General features: G+C 50.8%; 1 protein-coding gene across 1 annotated transcript; it reads left to right on the plus strand.

Annotated features, from left to right (window-relative positions):
- The first annotated feature begins 5 nt into the window (after positions 1-5).
- Positions 6-21,576, plus strand: SLC22A13 (solute carrier family 22 member 13). The gene is made up of 9 exons (XM_023554829.2): positions 6-6,355; positions 12,722-12,825; positions 13,079-13,627; positions 13,862-13,982; positions 14,075-14,169; positions 15,212-15,400; positions 15,498-15,541; positions 15,746-15,854; positions 16,428-21,576. Exons 1-9 carry the CDS (start codon positions 5,978-5,980, stop codon positions 16,729-16,731), a joined length of 1,893 nt encoding a protein of 630 aa, XP_023410597.2. The 5' UTR covers positions 6-5,977; the 3' UTR covers positions 16,732-21,576.
- Positions 21,577-23,061: the final 1,485 nt, after the last annotated feature.

Raw genomic sequence — 23,061 nt, forward strand, 5'->3', positions numbered from 1 at the left:
GAGTGGGAAGAAGCCCAAATGCACTAAACTATAAGATAATTTGTGCCCATCTACAAATTCCCTCCAGCAGCGTAAAACCGTGTTACAGATAGGGAAACCGAAACCCTAAAAGGAAGGGTTGAGGGAATCCCAAGGACATCTGCCGGATTGGGATATGGAACTACCAGCATTGTGTTTGAATATCTTCTGTTTGGTCCTGCTCACACTGTTGAGCCAGGAAAAGATGCCAGATTCAAGCCCTTGGGAATCCTTTTCGGAAAGTGAACTTGTCCCTGTTGGGCTTCAACATTGAAATGGGGTTTCATATAAGATTCTAAACCAACTGAACCAAACCCATTGCTGTCCAGCGATTCTGACTCATAGTGACCCTACAGGACAGGGTAGAACTGCCCCGTAGGGTTTCCAAGGAGCGGCTGGTGGATTCGAACTGCCGACCTTTTGGTTAGCAGCCAAGCTCTTAACCACTGCATTACCAAGGTTCCTTACTAGAATTGTTAATTCTCAAATTTGGAAGAAATTTGAGATACCGTTTATAGTGCTGTTGGTACAAGGAATGTCTGAGGAACACTTCCCTCAGGTCCACCACCCGGCTGTCAGTTTGTCCTACTGCGGTGGCTCGCACACTTCCCTCAGGTCCACCACCCGGCTGTCAGTTTGTCCTGCTGTGGTGGCTTACACCTTGCTCTGATGCTGTAGTTGCCACCAGCCCTTCAAATGCCAACAGCATCACCTGTGATGGACAGATGTCAACGCAGCTTCACATGACTAGGAAGAAAGAACTAGGGATCTGCTTGCAAAAATTAGCCAATGAAAACATTACAGATGAGAACACTGTATTGTCCGACTCAACACAAACACGCCAAAAACCACAAAGATGGTGCCAACTGGACGGCAGCTAACAGCAACATCCCCTCAAATTTCTGCCCCCTCTGCCCACCATATACATACCTACCTACCCCCTAGACAGGTGATTCCTGGTGATACTCCGGAACACTTCTAAGGAGAATGTCAGTGCTAACCTAAAACAACTACAATGGTTAGAAAATTCTTGTTACACCCCTCTGGTCCTAGTTCTGTCCTCGAATGAGGATGGGTGCAAGGACATAAGGTGGAGAGACAGCTGTTGGTTTGCAGAAGGGCTAGAGGAAACCCTGAGCGTACCCTGCAGGTCCAGAGGTTGGTGGGACTGTGGGGTGCTGGGGCCCTGGGGCTACAGTGATGTGCAGAGAGCATCTTTAAAAAAGAGAGTGCCTTAAGCATGGGAAATCTTTGGTAGACTGGTTGGGAGCAGGGTTAAGAAGAGAAAGTAAACCAAATCCCTTAGTTCCCTAGGGATGCCATAACAAGAATACCACAAAGCAGGTGGCTTCAAAGAACAGAAGCTTATTGTCTCAGCTCTGGAGGCTAGAAGTCAGGGCATCGGCTCTACCAGAAGGTTCTTTCTTATAGTTTCTGGCAGCTGTCGGCAGTCCTTGGCATTCCTGGGCTTGTAAATTCATCTGCATGTATCTTCACATGGTGTCTGTCTTTCCCCTGCATCTCTCTATTCTGCTATTTTTATAAGATACCACTCAGAAGGGATTAGGTTTAGGACCTGCTCTGTTTTGGTGTGACCTCATAACATGACAAGAAAACCTATCCTCCCTAACAAGGTCATATTTACAGATACAGGGGTTAGGACTTAAGCATAATTTGGGGGACACAATTCATAACACCAAAGAATTAGGATTGGGGGATCATAGAAGTAAAATGGGAAGAGCCTTGGTGGCACAGTGGTTAAGCACTCAGCTGCTAGCCAAAAGGTCAGCAGTTCAGTAGCTTCGCTGGAGAAAAGAGCTGGCGATCTCCCGTGAAGGTTGTTGTTGGGTGCCATCAAGTTGGTTCTGACTCACAGAGACCCTGTGTGCAACAGAACGAAACACTGCCCGGTCCTTCACCATCCTCACAGTCGTTGCTATGTTTGAGCCCATTGTTGCAGCCACTGTGTCAATCCATCTTGTTGGGGGCCTTCCTCTTTTTCACTGACCCTCTGCTTTACCAAGCATGATCTCCTTCTCCAGGTAGTGATCCTCCTGATAACATGTCCAAAGTATGTGAGATGAAGTCTCACCGTCCTCGCTTGTAAGGAGCATTCTGGTTGTACTTCTCCCAAGACAGATTTGTTCATTCTTCTGGCCGTCCATGATACAGTCAGTATTCTTTGCCAACACCATAATTCAAAGCCATCAACTCTTTGGTTTTCCTTATTCTTTGTCCAGCTTTTGCAAGCATGTGAGGTGACTGAAAACACCATGGCTTGGGGTCAGGCGCACTTTAGTCCTCAAAGCGACATCTTTACTTTTGAATACTTTAAAGAGGGCTTTTGCAGCAGACAGGCACACTCTATCCGGGGCTGCCCTACGCAGTCTTGCTCCCTTGTATTTTTTTTCACTCATGCTTCCCTACCCATCTCTTAAAATACATTTATGTGGCTCAAAATATAAAAGATAAAAAAGGGTATTATGTGAAAAGGCTCTCCTACGCATGTACAAGCCCGTGTTTGTGTGTGTGCACGCACAGCCCATGGTGGGGGTGCACATGTGCATGTGTATTTCCCCCATAACTCTCCTGATGCTCCGATTGGTCCCATCTTTCCCCACCTTCCACGCCTGAACTGGACTCCTAAACTTGGGTCAGTCTCCAGTACGACTTCCCCCAGGGTAAAAAGAATGGGGGCTTTTATCTGAGCGATTCCTCTTCTCTGAGGTCCTGAGTTTCTGGCAGTCCCAGTTCTGTAAGAATGCTGACCTGTCAGCCACCATGCTCTTTTCCATCCCAACCTTGACTTCACCGAGATTCTGAGGAGCCACGACAGGGCCTCCGTAGCCGCCAAGGAAGAGGGAGACTCTGTCCTCTGTTGCTCTGTTACTATCGCTGAGACTGCCCTGGGGCAGCTGCCATTACCCTGGTGCAGCTTACCTTTGATTTTATCTTGGAATTGTGTTAATGCTTCTTGATTAGAGGAGAGCTCAAAATGAAACTTTTTTTTTTTTAAGTTTATTGTGTTTTAGGTGAGAGTTTACAGCACAAATTAGTTTCTCCTTCAAGAGTGTATACACAGATTGTTTTGTGACATTGGTTGCAATCCCCACAATGTGTCAGCACTCTCCCCCTTTTCCTTTCCACCCCGGGTTCTTCTTGTCCATTTGTACAGTTCTCCTGTCCCTCCCTGCCTTCTGGTAGTCTTTGCTTTTGGACAGGTGTTGCCCATTTGATCTCATACACCTGATTGAACTCCTCAAGCGTGCCTGTCTGATCTTTCTGTGAAAGGTCGACTTCAGGAGTGGCTTCAGTTCTGAGGTAGCAGGGTGTCCAGGGACCATGGTCTCTGGAGTCCCTCTAGCCTCTCTCAGACCAGTAAGTCTGGTCTTTTTTTGTGTGTGAATTTGAATTGTGTTCTGTATTTTTCTCCCACCCTGTCTGGTACCCTCTATTGGAATCCCTTCCAGAGCTGTCAGTGGTAGCCAGGCACCATCTAGTTTTTCTGGGCTCAGGCTGGTGGAGGCTAGGGTTCGTGTGGTCCATTAGTCCTTTGGATTAATATTTTTCTTGTGTCTTTGGTTTTCTTCATTTTCCTTTGCTCTGGATGGAATGGGACCGAAAGATGTGTCTTAGATGGCTGCTCACAGGCTTTTAAGACCCCAGGCACTACTCACCAAAGTAGGATGCAAAACGTTTTCTTTATGAACTGTGTTGTGCCAATTGACATAAATGTCCCCTGAGACCATGGTTCCCAGCCTTCAGCCCCCATAACTCGGTCCCTTGAGGTGTTTGGATGTGTCTAGGAAGCCTGTCTGACTTTGCTTTGGTTAAGTTGTGCTGACTTCCCCTATATTGTGTGTTGTCTTTCCCTTCACCAGAGTTAACCTTGTCTACCATCTAATTAGTGACTTCCCCTCCCTACCCCTCTCCTCTCTTGTAACCATCAGAGATTGTTTTTATGTACGTGTATAAACCTTTTTTTTTTTTGGTTGTTGTACTAGTGGTCTCATACAATATTTGTCCTGTTGCGATTGATTTATTTTACTCAGCATAATGCCCTTCAGGTTCACCCATGTTGTGAGATGTTTTGCAGATTCATTGTTCTTTATCACCGCGTAGTGTTCATTGTGTTTGTACCATAATTTGTTGGCCCATTCAGCTGTTGATGAGCATTTAGGTTGTTCCCATTTTTTGCTATCGTGAGTAATGCTGCAATGAATATGGATGTTCATATGTCTATTCGTGTGATGGCTCTTATTTCTCTAGGATATACTCCTAGGAGTGGGATTGCTGGTCATATGGTATTTCTACTTCTAGCTTTTTAAGGAAGCGTCATATCATTTTCCATAGTGGTTTTACCATTTTACATTCCCACCAGCAGTGTGTAGGCGTTCCAGTCTCTCCGCAACCTTGCCAACATTTGTTATTTTCTGTTCAAAATGCAACTCTTGTCTCAACTCTAATTGCTCTGCATTCTTAGATTGCATTTGATGCTGAAAAGGAAGGGCAGTTATGTTTTTGGTGGTTCTTTTGGCCTGCATGCAGCCTTCTGGGATTTTTGCATACTACCACACACCAGGGGCTTCACGAAGGCAGGGTAAGATCAAGGTCAAGAGGCCAAATTGGTTGAGAGACTGAGTTACTGGGGCTGAGAGCTGAGGACGATAGTCTTGGGGGACATCTAGGTCAATTGACATAATTTGGTTTATAAAGAAAATGCTCTACATCCTGCTTTGGTGAGTAGCGTCTGGGGTCTTAGAAGCTTGCGAGTGGCCATCTAAGATACACCTACTGGTCCCATCACATTTGGAGCAAAGGAAAATGAAAAAAAACAAAAAGAAGATACAAGAAAAACATTAGTCCAGAGGATTAATAGGCCACATGAACCACAGCTTCCATCCACCCGAGCCCAGAGAAACTGGATGGTACTCGGCTACCACCACCAACCACTCTGACGGGATCACAATAGGGGGTCCAAGACAGAGTAGGAGAAAAATGTAGAACGTAATTCAAATTCACAAAAAAAGACCATACTTGCTGGTCTGACAGACTAGAGGAACCCCTGTGATTATGGCCCTGGACAACCCTGCTAACTCAGAATAGAAGCCACTCCCAAAGTCCACCTCTCAGCCAAAGATTAGACAGGCCTATAAAACAAACCGTAACACACGCCAGGAACGTGCTTCTTAGATCAATCAAGTGTATGAGACCACATGGGCAACTCGTGCCCAAAAGTGAAGACTAGAAGGCAGGAAGGGACAGGAAAACTAGGCGAATGGACACGGGGAGCCCAGGGTGGAAAGGGGGAGAGTGCTGACACATTGCAGGGATTGCAACTGATGGCACAAAACAATTTGTATATACATTTTTGAATGAGAAACTAATTTGTGTTGTAAGCTTTCACCAAAAGCGCAGTAAAATTAAAAAAAAAAAAAGATTGGGCTGCGGGCAGAGCTCATGTGCAGGGTAGGTCCTTGCTGCTCTGCCGACTTAACTCCTCATGCCTGGTGTGGACCAGTCCCCAGAAGGGACTCCTGGGTGCCTCTGAGTATTGCATCTACTCTCAGAATTTGGGTTCTACCATAATGGGAAGAGTCTGGCTGAATTATGGGGGAAGTTACAATTGAAGGGTGGGTTGCTGTATGCCATGAAGGTTTTGACCGAAGCTTGCTGTACACCGTGTAAGATTTGATGTGCTGGACTTGAGAAGGTTCTCTTGGCCCCCTTGATGCCTGTGTGTATCACACGGTCAATAAAACATCCTTAGATTGTACAATCCAGAGCAAATTATTTTTTCATCATATTCTACCAGAGCTGAGTGGTGACAGGTGGGGCTGAGCGGGACTGGATTAAATATTAATGCAGCTGTATTCACTGCCCAGAGGAGCAAGCGTCCCAGAGCCAAGGTACAGAGCTACCTGGTGGCTCCAGGCTGAGAAGCTGGTGGCCTGCAGACATGGCCCAATTTGCCGAGGTCCTAGAGGAGATAGGCGACTTTGGTCGCTTTCAGATACAGCTACTGATACTGCTGAGTATCCCCAACTTCCTGACTGCCTTCTACATGTTTGCCCAGGTTTTTGTGGTCCTAGATGAGACCCACTATTGTTCAGTGGCCTGGGTCAAGAATGAGACTTTCAACCTAAGTGCTGCTGAGCAGCTGAGCCTGAGCGTGCCTCTGGATGCTGCCGGCAACCCCGAGTCCTGCCTCATGTTCCGGCCACCCCCTGAAAACGCCAGCCTGGAGGACATCCTGAGCCACCGCTTCAATGAGACACAGCCTTGCGAGGCTGGCTGGGACTATCCTGAAAACAGGCCCCCATCCCTACTGAATGAGGTAGGGCCGTCTGTCTGTCTGAGCTCTGTGAGTTTCTCTGCCTGTCTCTGCCTTTGGACACTCCCGTTGTTCTGTCTGCCTGTGTATGACTGACCACAGGTATCCCCGCTTTGCTTTTCCCAATAACCCTGCTTTTTTTATTTACCCTTTGCCTATCAGCCCATTTACCTCTCTGCCCTTTTTTTCTATTCGTAATCTAATCATCGTTGCTACCCTTTGCCTTTCCTTCTCCCTACTTGTCCCTCTGCCCATCTGCCCAGTTGCCTGCCTTTCTTCCTGTCCCCTTCTGTTTTGTCTTTATCCCTTTCTTTCCAGCCAGTGTTCCCACCGGTCAGTCCATTTGCCTGTGTCTTTGCATCTGCACACATAACTGTCTGGTTGCCTATCTTCCTGTGTTTTCCTCTCTTCTTATGCCATCCCTTCCCCTTGTCCACCGTCTGTCTGCCTTCCTGCTTGCTGGCCCCAGGTTTCCTGCCTTTTATCTTCTCAGCTCTGCAGGTCTCCACCTGCCTGCCTGGTGGCCACACATGACTCCAGAGCTTGTCCTTTGGACAACCGAGTATTTGCTTTTGCTAACTTCATTTTCTTGGGAGAGACCCAGGCAGACAAACAGACTCTGACTCCCAGATACCTCAGAGCAAGAGGGTCCCTCTGAAAGCACCTGGTCCCACTCTGTTCCTTCCCAAAAGGTGGGACTGAAGCACAGAGGGGGTTTGAGGAGCACAGTAAGTTGGTAGTGGAGCTGAACTCCCATACAGGCCCCTGCTGTCCAGTTCCATGGGGACATGGCATAGTCCAGAAACCCAAGGGGCAGGGATTGGGATCATCAGGGAGATGTATGTAACCCTCACCTTTGTGCTGGCAAATGCTGAGCCTGTGTGGGAAGGGGAGCCTAGAGTCCAGAGATGACGTTCACTTTTTCACATAACAGTCCACCTGCCCCTTGAGCTCTGGCAGCCTGAAGGTACATCCTTCCAGCCTCCTCCTGACACTCTCTGCATCCCACTCCACAAGGCGAGCTGGGTGGCCTATGGAACCTCCTAACCTCTGGACCCAGCCCAGCCTAGTTCAGCCTGGCCCTCATCAGCCTTTCCGTCATCCCCAGCATCACCTCCAGAGGAGGCTGTAGCCTTCACTGGCCCTCAGGTGCTATGGGTATGCCTACCTTTACGCGTGCTCATAAACTCTCCTGTCCACCTGGCCAGGTGTTATCATCCTTAAATCCTAGGAAAACTTCCGGATTGCTCAGAGCCCACTCTCTCCCTTGTTCACCCCCTGTGCTGGGCTGTTCGTGCAGTTCTGCTCAGACAAAGCCTCCTTAGCCTTAACTGTGCATAGATCAGTCAGCGGAGGGAGGTGTCCCATTCACCTTCTCCAAGGACTCTTGGAGGTCGGGGGAAGATCTGGGGCCCTTGTAGAGGGATAAAGGGTTGGGTGGGCCCTGACGGCCAGATTTTGCTTCCTCCTGGGGAGGGAGTAGGCAGACAACTTCCTGAAGGAGGTGGCATGTGAGCTGGGCACCAAGAGACCAGAAAACTGTTGACAGAGAAGAAGGGAAGCCCTTTGCAGACAGAGACTGGGAAGAGAAAGGCCGGCCAGGCATCAAGAAGCAGGAGAACAGTAGGCAACTTGGTGGGCCTGGAACAGAAGGGAGGGCAGGGGTGTGGCTATTTGATGGCATGTTCTCAAGGATTTGGGACTCCTTCTCTAACCCTATGGGGCAGTTCTACTCTGTCCTATAGGGTCGCTGTGAGTCGGAATAGACTTGAGGACAACAGATTTGGGTTTTGTTTTTTTCTTTGTCCCCCATCATCCACCTACGGTTCTGGCATTGGGGTGGGGGCTGTGAGCCTGTTGCCCTCCTGTGACATGCTCCCTCCATGCCCACCCTCGCAGGGACTCCGCCCTTCCCATGAGTGTACACCCTCCGTACTCTGTGTCCTGCACCACATGAAAACCCCAAACTTGGCTCCAGAGCAGAGCTAACTTGGTGGGAGATTTTCTGCCTCTGCTTCCTGTCTGTGAAGGGGCTTTGCCACTCTGACCCTCTCTGAGCTGACATCCCAAGTTGCCTTATTCTAACCTGAAGCTTCATATTCAAACTGAAATACAGATAAATAATCCTAATTTGAAAAGAAAGGAGCAAGTTTCCTTATAGGTTGTGTGCCTTTAGAAAACAGAGTACATTTCTCCTTCTCAACCTCCCACCTCACAACCTCACGTTTCCTGGCTGCCCATGTTTGGTAAAATAAAAAATGATAGATTCCCAGCCATGTCCACAGAGCCCTGGCCTCTGAATAGGGAGAGAACTAGAGCACCGATGGAGACCAGTAGCAGTGTGATCTGTGCTGGCACCAAAGAAGGGGTAGAAATGGGAGGAAGGGGAAGACATTTCTAGGGCTCAAACAAACCAAACCAAACCCACTGCCGTCGAGTTGATTCCGACTCATAGCAATCCTATAGGACAGAGTAGAACTGCCCCATAAGGTTTCCAAGGAGTGCCTGATGGATTCAAACTGCTGACCTTTTGGTTAGCTGCCATAGCACTTAACCACTACGCCACCAGGGTTTCCTTTCTACGGCTAGGGTTCATAGAAAAGCCTGGTGTATTTGAGGAATGCTGACATGTGGTGGCATCTCCTCCAAGGAATGAGGACAGGATTTTGAGAGCATGGGTCGTGAAAATCACTGTGGCAACTCCCGGACACAGCCATCTACTGTGGGTGATAGGGCTGGAGATGTTGATGGCCGGCATCTCAAGTGGGAGCCCTGGTCATCTCTGCACCATCAGTAGCATGACACAACCACGAGTTGGACAAGCCTTGTCACCTCTCTAAGCCCCAGTCTCTGCTGGTGCACATGGGAAGGATAAGCCCTTATGGGGTCAGTCTGAGGGTCAAATGGAGTGAGGGTATGCAGTCTGCAGGGAGGTAGTGAATGGTGTCCACTGACCAGGGCTGCCAGCCTTGGAAGACTCCCATGACTTGACACTCATAGCCTCAGAGCACTGTACCTTCTCATGTTTGACATGTCTTCATCACCAGCTGTGAGCTTCATGAGCACAGGGACCAGCACACCCTTATCTAAGCCACCCTTTACCAAGAGCTTCCTGTATAACAACCACTGCACTAAGCTGTATAACGGCCACTGTGCTAAGCTGTATAATGACCACTATGCTAAGCATGTTACCCATTGCCGTTGAGTCAATTCCGATTCATAGCAACCCTATAGGACAGAGTAGAACTGCCTCGTAGCGTTTCCTAGGCCGTAATCATTATGGAAGCCAACTGCCACGTCTTTCTCTCAAGGAGTGGCTGGTGGGTTCGAACCGCCCACCTTTCAGTTAGAAGCTACAACTGCTACACCACCAGGGCTTCTGTGCTAAGCATGTTACGTATGTTACTTCCCTTAATCCCATCAGGTGATACCATGTATTATGTATTACCCCGTTTTGTCCAAGATGGGGTTAATATATAACCAAGACACAGGCTGGCTCTCAGGCCGAAGGTCCCACAAAGTCACTCAGTCCTGACTCCAGAGCCTGGCAGAAGAAGGCCTTTATCTATTATTTATTTTAATTAACTTCTTACTATGAAGCCAGTCAGTGGTTGCTGGAGAAACGAAACATGACAGAGCCAGGTGGAACAAGTTCACATCCTTTTCCTGGCCTGTGTCATTACCCAGGGGCGATCATAGGTGATCATTTGACACAAAGTTCTTAACAGTGGACAGTTTCCCTTGAGAACAGAGTACAAGCATCTATAAACAGCGCTCTAAGAAGCCCAGGGCTGTTGTCTGAATTGTATGAGATCCTGCAGGTAAGGCAGCTAGCGCAGCTCCTAGCGCAGAGTAAGCAAGCAAAAGGCGTTCTCCCTGTTGTTGAGCCCTGGGGGAGAGCTCACATATTAGGTTCCCCTCACAAACATGATGTGTGTACCCCGAGCTGAGTTGTCTACATGGGAACACAGAGCTCCGTGAGGAGCCGACTACCCAGTGGGGATGGGAGTCAGTCCCATGTACTGTGTGTGCACATGTAATGGACGTGTGCAGTTACACGGCCACACACATTTTCTCCATGAGGTTCTGCAGCTTGTCTCTCAGGCAGCTTCTGTCTGTGTCCATCCCCAGGTGGGCTGGCTTCTCTCTGTCTCTCTGTCCTAGTCTCCTTCCTCAAGGGTTATGTGAGGACTGCCTGTGAATGGTGGGAGTTTCACGGGGATTTTGCAGCCATAGGAAAAGCTTGGAGAGGCCAAAGTGAGTCACAAGGGCACCCTGGCTGTGGGGAAGAGGCCCCATTGGTCAGTGTTATGGATTGAAGTGTGTCCCCCCCAAATGTGTGTCAGCTTGGCTAGGCCATGATTCCCAGTATTGTGTGGTTGTCCCCCATTTTGTGATCTGATGTGATTTTCCTATGTGTTGTAAATCCTAAGGGCTACAATGTTAATGAGCTGGGATTAGAGGCAGTTATGTTAATGAGGTAGGACTCAATCTACAAGATTAAGTTATATCTTGAGTCAATCTCTTTTGAGATATAAAAGAGAGAAGGATAGAGGAGAGAGAACTCATACCACCAAAAAGAAGAATGAGGAGCGGAGTGCATCCTTTGGACCTGGGGTCTCTGCACGGAGAAGCTCCTAGACCAGGGGAAGATTGATGACAAGGACCTTCCCCCAGAGCCAACAGAGAGAGAAAGTCTTCCCCTTGAGTCAGTGCCCTGAATTTGGACTACTAGCCTCCTGGGCTGCAAGAGAATAAATTTCTGTTTGTTAAAGCCATTCACTTGAGGTATTTCTGTTCTGGCAGCACTAGATAGCCAAGGCAGTCAGGAGGCAGCAATTCAAAGACTGTCCCAACTTTTGTATCCTTGGCTGTATCAGTATTTTTTACACGGCGTCTCCAGACCAAAAGAAATACTTAGCAGTTCTTTTTATTAAGTAATTAGGTCCAAATAACAAGTACTTGTGTCCTAACAACTTAGTAGCTGTTTGAAAAATTAAAAAAATACACATATAAATCGAAAGAGAAAATATTTTTATCCCATTCCTAATAAATACAGTCACTTATTGGATTCGTCTCTTACTCTGCTGTAACAAATTACCACAAACTGGGTGGCTTCAAACAATACTTATTCTCTCACAGTTCTGGAGGCTAGACATTCACAGGGCCATACTCCTTCTGAAGGTTCTAGGGGAGAATCTGTTCCATTCGCTTCCCTTAGCGTCGGGGGTTGCCAGCAACCCTTGGCATTCCTTGGCTTGTAGGCCATGACTCCATTCTTTGCCTATGTCAATACCTGGTGTTCTCCCTGCGTGTCTGTGTCTCTTCTTTTAAGGCCACCAGGCATAGTAGATTAGAGTCCATCGTCATGGCCTCATTTTAATCAATTACATCTACAAATACCCGTTTTCCAAAAAAGGTCACATTCACAGGTACCAGAAGTCAGGACTTCAGCATAGCTTTTTGGGGGAAACAGTTCAGTCCAAGCCTCGGACGCCACCATCCCCATTGTCTTAGTCATCTAGTGCTGCCGTAACAGAAATACCACAAGTGGATGGCTTCAACAAAGAGAAATTTATTTCCTCACAGGGAAGTAGGCAAAAAGTCCAGATTCAAGGCATCAACTTCAGGGGAAGGCTTTCTCTCTCTGTGGGCTCTGGAAGAAGGTCCTTGTCCTCAATCTTCCCCCGGTCGAGGATCTTCTGAGGTGCAGGGACCCCGGGTCCAAAGGATGCTCTCTGCTCCTTGTGCTGCTTTCTTGGCGGTATGAGGCCCCCAACTCTCTGCTTGCTTCCTTTCCTTTTATGGCTTGAGAGATAAAAGGTGGTGCAGGCCACACCCCAGGGAAACTCCCTTTACCTCGGATCAGGGAGGTGACCTGAGTAAGGGTGGTGTTACAATCCCACCCTAATCCTCTCAACATAAAATTACAACCACAAAGTGGAGGACAACCATACAATACTGGGAATCATGGCCTAACCAAGTTGCTACACACATTTTTGGGGGGACACAATTCAATCCCTGACACCCACGTACTGTTCCACGTTGATTTTCACATAACTACTTGCTTTTTATCACAGCAACTGCCAAAAGCACAGCTTGACATAGGATGTCATTGGAAGGGAGGCAGTTTCAAACTGTGAACTGTCCTGAGCTAATAGTTCGCGTGCTATTGGGCTGATGTCAAATATTGCTGTATTTCCCCTTAAAATTTAAAATATCCTGGTGTGCCTCGTGAGTTCACTGGTATGCCTGGGTACCTCAGCACACAGCTTGGGTATCTGCCCTGAGGAGATTTGCAGGGGGCAGGGTATTGGAGGACCTGGCCGCAGCACTGCCCTAGACTCCCACCTGCCTTCTCTGCCTCAGTTTGACCTGGTTTGTGACCGGAAGCCCCTGAAGGAGACCTCGCAGTCAGTGTACATGGCTGGGCTCCTCGTTGGAGCTCTCATCTTTGGGCCCCTCTGTGACTGGTAAGAGCCCTGACCAGCTCTCCCTCACCTGGCACGTGATTAGGCTCCTGGCCCAGGACCAGGTTTTCCCCTGGGCCCCTCCCACTGGACTCCAGGACAAGGCTGTGTTCCCCTCGCCCTCAGATGGGGCTCCCAGGGGAAGACCCTGTCTCCTCCTAGACCCCAGGACAGGATTGGGTCTTCCTCGCTTCTTCCCCTCAGATAGACTCCCAGGAGGGAGCCTACCCCACAGACCTGCCCCTTTGCTACCCAGGATTGGACGCAAAATCACGATCCTGGTGCAGCTGCTGCTCTTCGCCCTCGTTGGCCTGTCCACGGCCTTCGTGCCCAGCTTCGAGCTCTACACAGCCCTGCGCTTTGCTGTGGCCACTGCCGTTGCTGGATCCACCTTCAGCAATGTCACCCTACGTGAGTGTCTGGGCTCTAAGGACTTGATCTATGTCCATGATGGCAGGGTTCCAAAAGCCCAGGCTGGCCATGGACCTCAAACTGCCTGTGGGGACCTTGTCAGGCACCCCGCACCTGAACTGGTCATACTGGACCTTCTAGTGCTGGCACTGAGTCCCCAGATCCTGACAGGGTGGCGTCTGGGGAGTTCTAGGAGGCCCAGTCTCAGCGTCTCTCTTCCCACAGTTACAGAGTGGGTAGGGCCCTCGTGGAGGACCCAGGCCGTGGTCCTGGCCCAGTGTGCCTTCTCCCTTGGGCAGACGGCACTGGCAGGACTTGCCTATGGCATCCAAAACTGGCGGCTCTTTCAGATCATTGGCGTCTCACCTGTCCTGCTGCTCTTCTTCTGCATCTGGTGAGGAGACGCTTCCCAGGAACAGGCCACCCCTAGGCGAGCTGTGCTGTGGGAGGCTAGAGCACAGCCCCAGATCCATCCCACAAGACACAGGCCTGCCAGGAGCAGGTGCCTGTAAGGGCTGGAGTGCAGGGCTCACTGTGCCCTTGAGCAGCCCAGGAAGGCTCCTTGGAGAAGGGAGGAGATTCCACAGGACCCCAGGACACAATGGTCACAGCCACTCCTGGCCTACAGGGTTCTGCCAGAATCCGCACGGTGGCTCCTGACCCGGGAAAAGGTAGAGGAGGCGAAACAACTGATCCAGAAGGCAGCCTCAGTCAACAAGCGGAAACTCTCCCCGGAGCTCCTGAGCCAGGTACCTCCAGCAGGCCTGAGCGCAGCTCTGCCCCCAAATATGACTTCCATAGACCTCTTTGCCTGGCCCCTTACTCTACATCTTCCTCCCAGCTGGGTCCAGAGAAGACAGGCCCCTCAGGGACTGCCCTGGACCTGTTCCGACACCCCCAGCTCCGGAAGGTGACCCTGATTCTCTTTTGCGTTTGGTGAGTACACCAGGGCCTATGTCCCTCCCTGAGGACAGAGTCAAAGAACTGCCCTGCCCTGGTCTGTATCAGTGGAGTGGTGAGATGGAGGCTCTCTGGCTAGGATGGTCCATCTGGTGAGATGGAGGCTCTCTGGCTAGGATGGTCCATCTGGTGAGATGGAGGCTCTCTGGCTAGGATGGTCCATCTGGTGAGATGGAGGCTCTCTGGCTGGGATGGTCTGTCTGGTGGGACAGAGGCTCTCTGGCTGAGATGGTCTGTCTGGTGGGATGGAAGCCTTCTGGGTGGGATGGTCTGGTGAGGTGGTGGTTCTCTGGCTGAGATGGTCTGTGTGGTGGGATGGTGGGTCTCTGTCTTGGATGGTCTGTCTAGTGGGATGGTGGCCCTCTGGCTGGGGTGGTCTGGTGGGATGATGGCCCTCTGGCTGGGGTGGTCTCTCTGGTCTGGTGGAGGCCCTCTGGCTGGGATGGTCTATCTGGTGGGATGATGGCCTTCTGGCTGGGATGGTCTGTCTGGTGGGACAGAGGCTCTCTGGCTGAGATGGTCTGTGTGGTGGGATGGTGGGTCTCTGTCTTGGATGGTCTGTCTAGTGGGATGGTGGCCCTCTGGCTGGGGTGGTCTGGTGGGATGATGGCCCTCTGGCTGGGGTGGTCTCTCTGGTCTGGTGGAGGCCCTCTGGCTGGGATGGTCTATCTGGTGGGATGATGGCCTTCTGGCTGGGATGGTCTGTCTGGTGGGACAGAGGCTCTCTGGCTGAGATGGTCTGTGTGGTGGGATGGTGGGTCTCTGTCTTGGATGGTCTGTCTAGTGGGATGGTGGCCCTCTGGCTGGGGTGGTCTGGTGGGATGATGGCCCTCTGGCTGAGATGGTCTGTCTGGTGGGATGATGGCCTTCTGGCTGGGATGGTCTGTCTGGGAATGACTGTCTCTCCCTGGCTGTGCTGCTGTCTCCTGCTGTGACTTCCAGCCAAGGCAGGATCTCCTTCTTGGTGTAACAGTGGCCTGTCACCCAGCAGTGACAGGGACTCTTGGACAATTTGCAGGTTTGTGGACAGTCTTGTGTACTTCGGCTTGGGCCTCCAGGTGGGGGACTTCGGCCTGGACATCTACCTGACACAGCTAATCTTCGGAGCAGTTGAGGTGCCCTCCCGCTGTTGCAGCATCTTCACGATGCAGAGATTGGGCCGCAAGTGGAGCCAGCTGGGGGCTTTAGTTCTGGTGGCCTTATGTGTGTCACCGTCATCTTTATCCCAGCCAGCTGGGGGCTTTAGTTCTGGTGGCCTTATGTGTGTCACCGTCATCTTTATCCCAGCCAGCTGGGGACTTTAGTTCTGGTGGCCTTATGTGTTTCACCATCATCTTTATCCCAGCAGGTACCAGGGCTGGCTGTCCCCATCCCCATCCATTCCCACCCACCTCCCATCAGACGCTAGACCTATGGACATTGTTTCCCTTTTAGGAGTGAAGGCTTCCCCAGGGTTTGGGTACAGAATGGGTGAGGAGTTTGGGTAGACAGGGCAGGGCCCAGGTGATGGGACTGTCTGTCTCCCATGTGGCTGACCAGTATCCTCCCCCAGATCTGCCCGTGGTGGTCACTGTGCTGGCCGTCATGGGGAAGTTTGCCATTTCTGCTGGATTTACCATCTCCTACGTGTACTCTGCTGAGCTCTTCCCTACCGTCATCCGGTAAGGGTTCTGCTGGTGCAAGTCTTGCTTCTCTGCTCCTGATACCCTGATTTTGACCATCCCTCCTCCTGCCCTCACCACCGTTCCACAAACAGTTGACGGGGCTGGCTCTGGGGCAGCAGTGCTGGGTGGGGTCCATGGCAATTAGAAATCTTGTCCAAGCTCTCAAGTTGTACCTAGGCTGATGGAGGACAGATAAGGAAGTAGGCCATGCCCTACCAGGTCAGGACTGGAATATGGGATATGAGTGGCCAGGCAGAAGAGACTCTCAGTGGGGGGAGGAAGGGGGGTGTAGCCTTTGACCTAAGGCTTGATGGGTATGTAGGAGACAGTAGCTGGATACCTGGAGGTGGGACAAACATGGCACACTACAAGCATGACAGACTGTAAGTAGTCCGGTGTACAGAAGCAAAGAGCAAGAGGGCTGAGGGGGGCCTGGATGAGGCTGGAGAGCCTGTGGACCTTCGGGGGCCATAGTAAAGGGTCTGGGCTGTCCCAAGGAAGTGTGTTAGGGTAGAGCTGTGGCCTGGAGTTCAGGCCAGGTGTGCTCAGCTGAGGCTGACCTTCCCCCAGGCAGACAGGCATGGGGCTGGTGGCCATCTTCTCCAGGATCGGGGGCATCATCACACCACTTGTGGTCCTACTGGGAGAGTACTATGCGCCCCTCCCTATGCTCATCTATGGCAGCCTCCCCATCGTGGCAGGCTTACTCTGTATCCTGCTACCAGAGACACGTGGACAGACCCTGAAGGACACCATTGAGGACCTGGAGTCTGGTCCCAACCTGGTGAGATGCTTCCTTTCTCTGCAGTTCAGGACCAGGGCCTCACATCAGTGGCCCCTCTCCCAGAGGCTCAGGCCTCCACCTCACTGTTAGTCCATCATTGCTTAGAGGCTAAGTGTGGATCCCTCTGGAACCATAGTCCTCTGACTGGCTTTGGGTCAGATTCTCCCTTACTTTGGGCAGGGGAATGGTGAGGGACACTGCCATGGGACCAGTTTCTGGGCACCCAGTGACAGCCTTCTACTCCCTCTAGATGTCTGAAGCCAGCACCCTCAGAAAGGAGAACAAAAACCACAAGAAGAGCTTCCAGGACGAGGGGGTGACCTCTGTGAGCAGCACTTCTGATTCTAGCCAGTAAAAGCCAGACAGCAGCAGGGGACCTGCCTAAACATCCCCTGGATATGCCCAGGACCTGTGAGGACCAGGGCCAAGGCCAGGCTTGCTTATGGAGGCAGGGCACCATGAACCCAACCCACACTGCTGAGCCCACTGCTAAGCCCAAATTCAGAACCATCAGAGACGCGCCCCCACCCTTCTTCACCTTTCTCATCTCCAGAGCCCCGATCAGGCATCCCATCTCCAATACCCTGGGTTAGCTTCTGGGTTGTGTCTTGGGCTTAACATGTTCTCTGCTCATCTTGTGGGGGTATGGCTTTCCCGATCCTTTCAATCTGGAGTCCTCCTACCCCACACCCAGAACAGAACACCTTTCCAGGTATGTGGGAACAGGAGGAGGATAAATTTGAAATTGTGGACGCTATCAAGGCAGGTGGATGAAGAGAAGATTGTGGTTCCTTCTGGTGCCTGGACCAGGCCCCTCTGGCTAAGATGAGGCCCCACAGGACATTTGATACTCTTGAGAGAAAACCCCATGTCGGCTCCAAATCAAAGCTTCAGTCTTGCACTCTGTTCAAGAACCCTCCACCCATTTAGCCCAAGCTTGGCTCCTGTCTAAGCTCTGTGTAGCTCAGGGACCAGCAAGCAGTGGGGAAGGAGAGAGAAGGGGTTTGTTCTGCTTCTTGCTCACCCCTGCCCGCCTCAAGCTCTGTTGCACCTGGCTCCCCCAGGGCCCACACAAAGTGAGGGAAAAGGAGAGAGGTCTTCACTTAACTGCTGCCATTGGTAGCTTTCTCCAGGCTTATACTAGCTGATCGTCTGTCAGTCCATTGTGGCAGGTTTCCAAAAACTGGTTCTTCCATGGTGGCATACTTGTGGGTTTTCAGAGATCCTCTCAAGACCTCTGCATTTTTCTTTAATATAAGCAGTATACTCACAACTGAACTCTTGGGACCCCTTTTCAGCTTCTGCCCCCAACATTGCTCCTCCTATACTGCGGCATTCTCTTACCTTAGAAGACAGCCCAGGGGGTGAGGTCCCATCAAGCTATGGGAAGCCTACAAGAACACCATGCGTTTTTGCCCCATCTGATTATGGAAAAAGCTTACCAACCACTGCTCCCACAAGGTCTGAGGCAGGGCAGGGCCTTGATAGAGTCACCCACATCAGTTCAGGAAGAGTCCAGCTTCCCAGTACCCAGAGTGTGCCCACGACCTCCCTGGGGCTAGCCCTCACCCTTGTAGGGTGGAGGTGGTGGCCCCTGCTAGGCCCTGTCCACCTAACTTCTTGCTTTTGCTCTTCAGAGATCAAGACAATAGGGACTGTCAGCTCCTGAGCATTCAGTCAAAGTGCGTCAAAGGACCCGGTGTCTATTCAATTCCTCAGCCTCTTATCAAGGGAGACAGAAATAACTTCATAATTTTTCACAAAGATAATTACCATCTGTAGCTGGTACGAGTGTTATGTCTGTAAACTCATGTCTTCAGGAAATACTATGTTTCTTTAAATTATACTATGAGCTTCCATCTCACCGAGCTGAAAGGAAGTTCAACCTCGGCCATTATTATTGGGGCGCTCTTCCACCCAGAGATTGGGGTCTCATGTAAGCAAGGCCAAGGAGTGCTCCCTGCCCTGGTCATCGGTCTCGCTGATAGTGGATACCCTCTGTGCCTGCCTGCTCAGGCCCTCCAGCCCCAGAAGTGCTGTTGCTTCAGGCCAGGGAGCTCTGGGGAGTCTGGGGGGCCTAGGACCAGCCACTCGGTAGACCACAGATGCCTGGAGGGAGGCTTTGTGAAAGCTGGAGGGTCAGGTTCTTCAAACACCAAGCGGATTTCACTGCTGAGCCCCCAAATAAGTGAAAATTGAAGCTGTACAAAATGGGCATACAAACCCATTGCCGTGGAGTCAGTTCCAACTCATAGCAACCCTATAGGATAGGGTAGAACTGTCCCATAGAGTTTCCAAAGTTGTCGTCTTTCTGGGAGCAGACTGCCACATCTTTCCTTCTCAGAGTGGCTGGTGGGTTCGGACCACCGACCTTTTGGTGCGCTGCCGAGTGCTTTTACCACTGCACCACCAGGGCTCCTTAAAACAGGCATAAAGAGGTTCAAAACCTGAGTTTCCCCATGATAAATACTTTGATGGCTCTATACTGAAGTATCATTTCAAAACCAAATTCTTTTCAAAACCATTTTTTCAACGTTTTGGTGCCCCGGTTTTTCCATTACCCTGGGCACATGTGGCATCTGCTGACCGTATCAGGCAGGCCTGAGTCCCAGCTTCTGCAGTTGTTCATTTTTCCCTCCGAAGCTTATCGGGGCAGCATCCTGAATGGGGTGAGGAGGAGAAAGCTCTGTCGCTGCAGCATCAGGAAGCAGAGGCCCGGCCGTGAGCTGCTGGGGCTTGAAGTCTGCTGGGTCTTGGGCTGCTCAGAGGGCGGTATCTGATGGTGAATGACCCCTTTCTGAAATCTGCTCTGTCTGGCTCCCATGGGTCAGCTCAGCAGGAAAGGACAAGGCTTTCTCTTCCCCAGCAAGGGGCCATCAGTTCCTCTCCCAAGTCCGCTGTGTACCTGGCCCTGTGCTGGCCCCCTGTCTCCCCCTCACGCACAGACTGGAGCGCTGTACCCCTAAGCCAGCAGAAGGGCTATGGGGGAGCTGGGGCACCTGCAGGCAGATCTGACCAGTGCTGTTGGCAGCAAGGTATTGCAGACGGACAGACAGCAAGGAATGTGGGCAGGGACAAGCCACTTCCAGTGATGACATCAGGAAGGCTTGAGAGACAGCTGACCACAGTTCTATTTGGAAAGATGGGGAGAATTACCCTAAGTGGGGATGGGCTCCCCATACAAAGGCACAGGGACTAGAGCTCACAGCGCTGGCTCATGTGGAGACCATCCTAGCCTTACCTCATTCTGTCCCTAGGGGCTGTGGCCCGTCCTGCCCCTGAAGCGAAATGCTGCTCCTCACCATTCCCACCCCACCCTGAGAACCTCGCACCCCATTGTGACACTACTCCCCGACCACCAATGGAACCCAAGGGTTCTGCTTCCGAGGGTCCGACTGGGCCTGGATTGTGGTCAGGTGGACCCTGGCTTTGGCTTGTGGTCCTGTCTCCAGGGAGGAGGGTCCGGAAGGGTGTGGAAGGTGGCAATTGTGATGACACCCAGCAATTGTGGGGCAGCGTTCTCAGCACAGATGTGGACAGGAGCCTGCCTGGGCTTGTTCGGCTGTAGGGAATCTGTGGAAAGACCAGGTCAGCCTCACAGGAAGCGTGAGTTTGCAGGTGTGGCATCTGGCCATTTCCGGCCCTCAGGTAGAACGCTGCTCCTGGCCTACACTCCCCTTATCCAGGCCTCAGTTTCCTTTTTTGTACATCGAGAACCAACTGCCTGGGGCACGTGGACCTGGCAGGGGACCTTTGGGATGATTTGAGGGAGCAAGTGTTCAGGGTTTTGCAGACCATCAGGCCCCTGCAGGTACCCAGTTGATGCCTTGGGGAGACCTAAGGGACGCTCCCAGGAGAGGCTGGTAAGCTGGCTCCAGGTCTGGAAGCCAGAGCTCTGTGAGGGGGCAAAGACCTCCCTCCCTTCCTGGGAAGTTTCTCTCGTCCACTCCAACTCCCCTGTGACCTGACACACCTACACTCTGTATCAGTTTCCTATCGCGGCTGTACTAAACCACCACAAACTTAGCATCTGGAGACAACGGGAACTTACCATCTTATAGCTGTGGAGGTCAGAGGTCTGAAACGGGTCTCATTGGGCTAAAATCAAGGTGTCAGCAGGGCTGTGCTTCTGGAGGCTCCCGGGGAGAATCTGCTTTCTTGCCTTTTCCATCTTCTAGAGGCCGCCTGCATTCCTTGCCTTCTGACTCCCATCTTCAAAACCTCCATCTTGGCTGGTCACATCTTTCTCACATCGGATCACTCTGACACTTATTCTTCTGCTCCTTCATCCACGTGTAAAGGACCCTTATTACTACACAGCCTTGAAAACCCTGTGGGGCAGTTCTGTCCGGCACACGGGGTCGCCACGAGTCTGAGTTGACTCTACGGTTACTAACAACATGATTACATGGGGCCCACCCACACAATCCAGGATAACCTTCTTATCTTAAAGCCAGCTGGTTACCAACCTCCATTCCCCCTTGCTTTGTAATATAACATATATTCACAGGTCCCAGGGGTTAGGACATGGACATCTTGGGTAGGGGGCTTTATTCTGCTTGCTCACCCCACCGCCCCCATCAACATTCATGTGCACTTTTCTAGTATTCTCTTGTACATGTCCTATTCCTGCTGAGATCAGGGATCCTGAATTTTGGGGGCAAGCAGGAGGCACAGATGAATGAAAAGGGCTATGTGTAGGAGACAAATGATGCTGGACCTTGGCCTCCTGTTGGAATAAATCAGTAGTAATGAGCCATGTGGTAAGCAGAGTAATCCTCACTATAAAGAGAGAGCCCCTACTCAACGTTAACCAGTTCTTGCCATGTGGGAGTTCTGACCCAGTTGGTTAAACTTGAAGAAGAAAATCCTGAACTTATGTGAAATCTGTTGGCAGCTAATTCAGCTCTAGGACACCAAAAAAAAAAAAAAAACCAAACCCACTGCTGTCGAGTTGATTCTGATTCATAGTGACCCTATAGGACAGAGTAGAACTGCCTTATAGAGTTTCCAAGGAGCGCCTGGTGGATTCGAGCTGCCGATCTCTTGGTTAGCAGCCGCAGTACTTAACCACGATGCCACCAGGGTTTCCTAGGACACCAGGAGGGACTAATATAATCTTGTTGTTGTTGTTGTTGTTAGGTAGTTACTGCAGCTGCTTTTGAATGATTTTCAGCAAATTTTACTTGTGTGTGATATTAATGATATTGTTCGATAATTTCTGCATTTGGTTGGATCACCTTTCATGAGAATAGGCATAAATATGGATCTCTTCCAGTTGATTGGCCAGGTGGCTGTCTTCCGAATTTCTTGATATAGACAAGTGAGCGCTTCCGGCGCTGCAACCATTTGTTGAAATGTCTCAATTGGGTGACCCTGCTGGTACTTGAATAGTGGTACCATAGCTTCCAATATCACAGCAACATGAAAGCGCCCACGGTATGGCAAACTGACAGATGTGTGGGGCAATATAGTCTAGCCAAAGAAAATGTGTCTGTAGGCTAGATTATAGACCAGCAGGGTCATGGAGGAAACCCTGGTGGCATAATGGTTAAGAGCTATGGCTGCTAAGCAAAAGGTCAGCAGTTCAAACCCACCAGGCACTCCTTGGAAACTCTTTGGGGCAGTTCTACTCTGTCCTATTGGGTCGCTATGAGTCGGAATTGACTTGACGGCAACAGGTTTGGGTTTTTTGGGGGTGTCATGGATGGGGGGCAGGGCAGCCCTCTAGTGTGACTGGTAGAAAACTAAGGCCCCAAGAGGAAAGGGATGTGCTCAAGGGTACACCCCCAGCCGAGGATGCAACTTGAGCCTGTTTGCAGGCAGCCAGACCTGGCTCCTTCTACCCAAGCAGACAGTGACCTTTCCCTGTCGCCATCCACCCTGCCCCAAAGAGTTGTCCGGGATAGGGAGAAAACAGCGAGAAACAACTCTGGTGTCTGGCAGCAAGTAATAGTGAAGTGAGCCACAGTGCCTTGGCTCAATGAAAACCCTGCAGCCATTAACACAGTAAGTGTGAAGGCGGGATTGGTGTGGAAAGTACTAAGAGCAAGTAGCAGCAGGCAGAAGCTCACTGCATTCATTTCCTAAGATTGCTGTAACAAAATACCACAAGATGGGTGACTTGAAACAACAAATTCATTGCCTAGAAGTCCGAATTCAGGGTACCATGCTCTCTCTGAAAGCTCTAGGGGAAAATCCTTCCGTGTCTCTTCCAGCTTCCGGTCGCCCCAGGTGTTCCTTGGCTTGTGGCAGGGTAACTCCAATCTCTGCCTCCATTGCCACATGGCCGTCTTCACCCTATGGAGATAGAATGATGCTGGGCTATACCTCTTTGTATATCCTGTGAAAAATATTGTATAAGTTAGAATGATCCATTCCTTGGAAGTCTGGTAGACCTACCTATAAAACAGTTTGGGT

This window comes from Loxodonta africana, chromosome 27 (genome assembly GCF_030014295.1).
Source record: "Loxodonta africana isolate mLoxAfr1 chromosome 27, mLoxAfr1.hap2, whole genome shotgun sequence".
Classification (NCBI taxonomy): domain Eukaryota; kingdom Metazoa; phylum Chordata; class Mammalia; order Proboscidea; family Elephantidae; genus Loxodonta; species Loxodonta africana.

Bases quoted from the DNA above. Each gene is read 5' to 3' on its own strand.
- SLC22A13 (XM_023554829.2), top strand. From the start codon at position 5,978: ATGGCCCAATTTGCCGAGGTCCTAGAGGAGATAGGCGACTTTGGTCGC. The intron at 13,628-13,861 runs GTGAGGAGACGC...CCTGGCCTACAG, and splicing joins CTGCTCTTCTTCTGCATCTG to GGTTCTGCCAGAATCCGCAC. The intron at 15,855-16,427 runs GTAAGGGTTCTG...ACCTTCCCCCAG, and splicing joins CTCTTCCCTACCGTCATCCG to GCAGACAGGCATGGGGCTGG.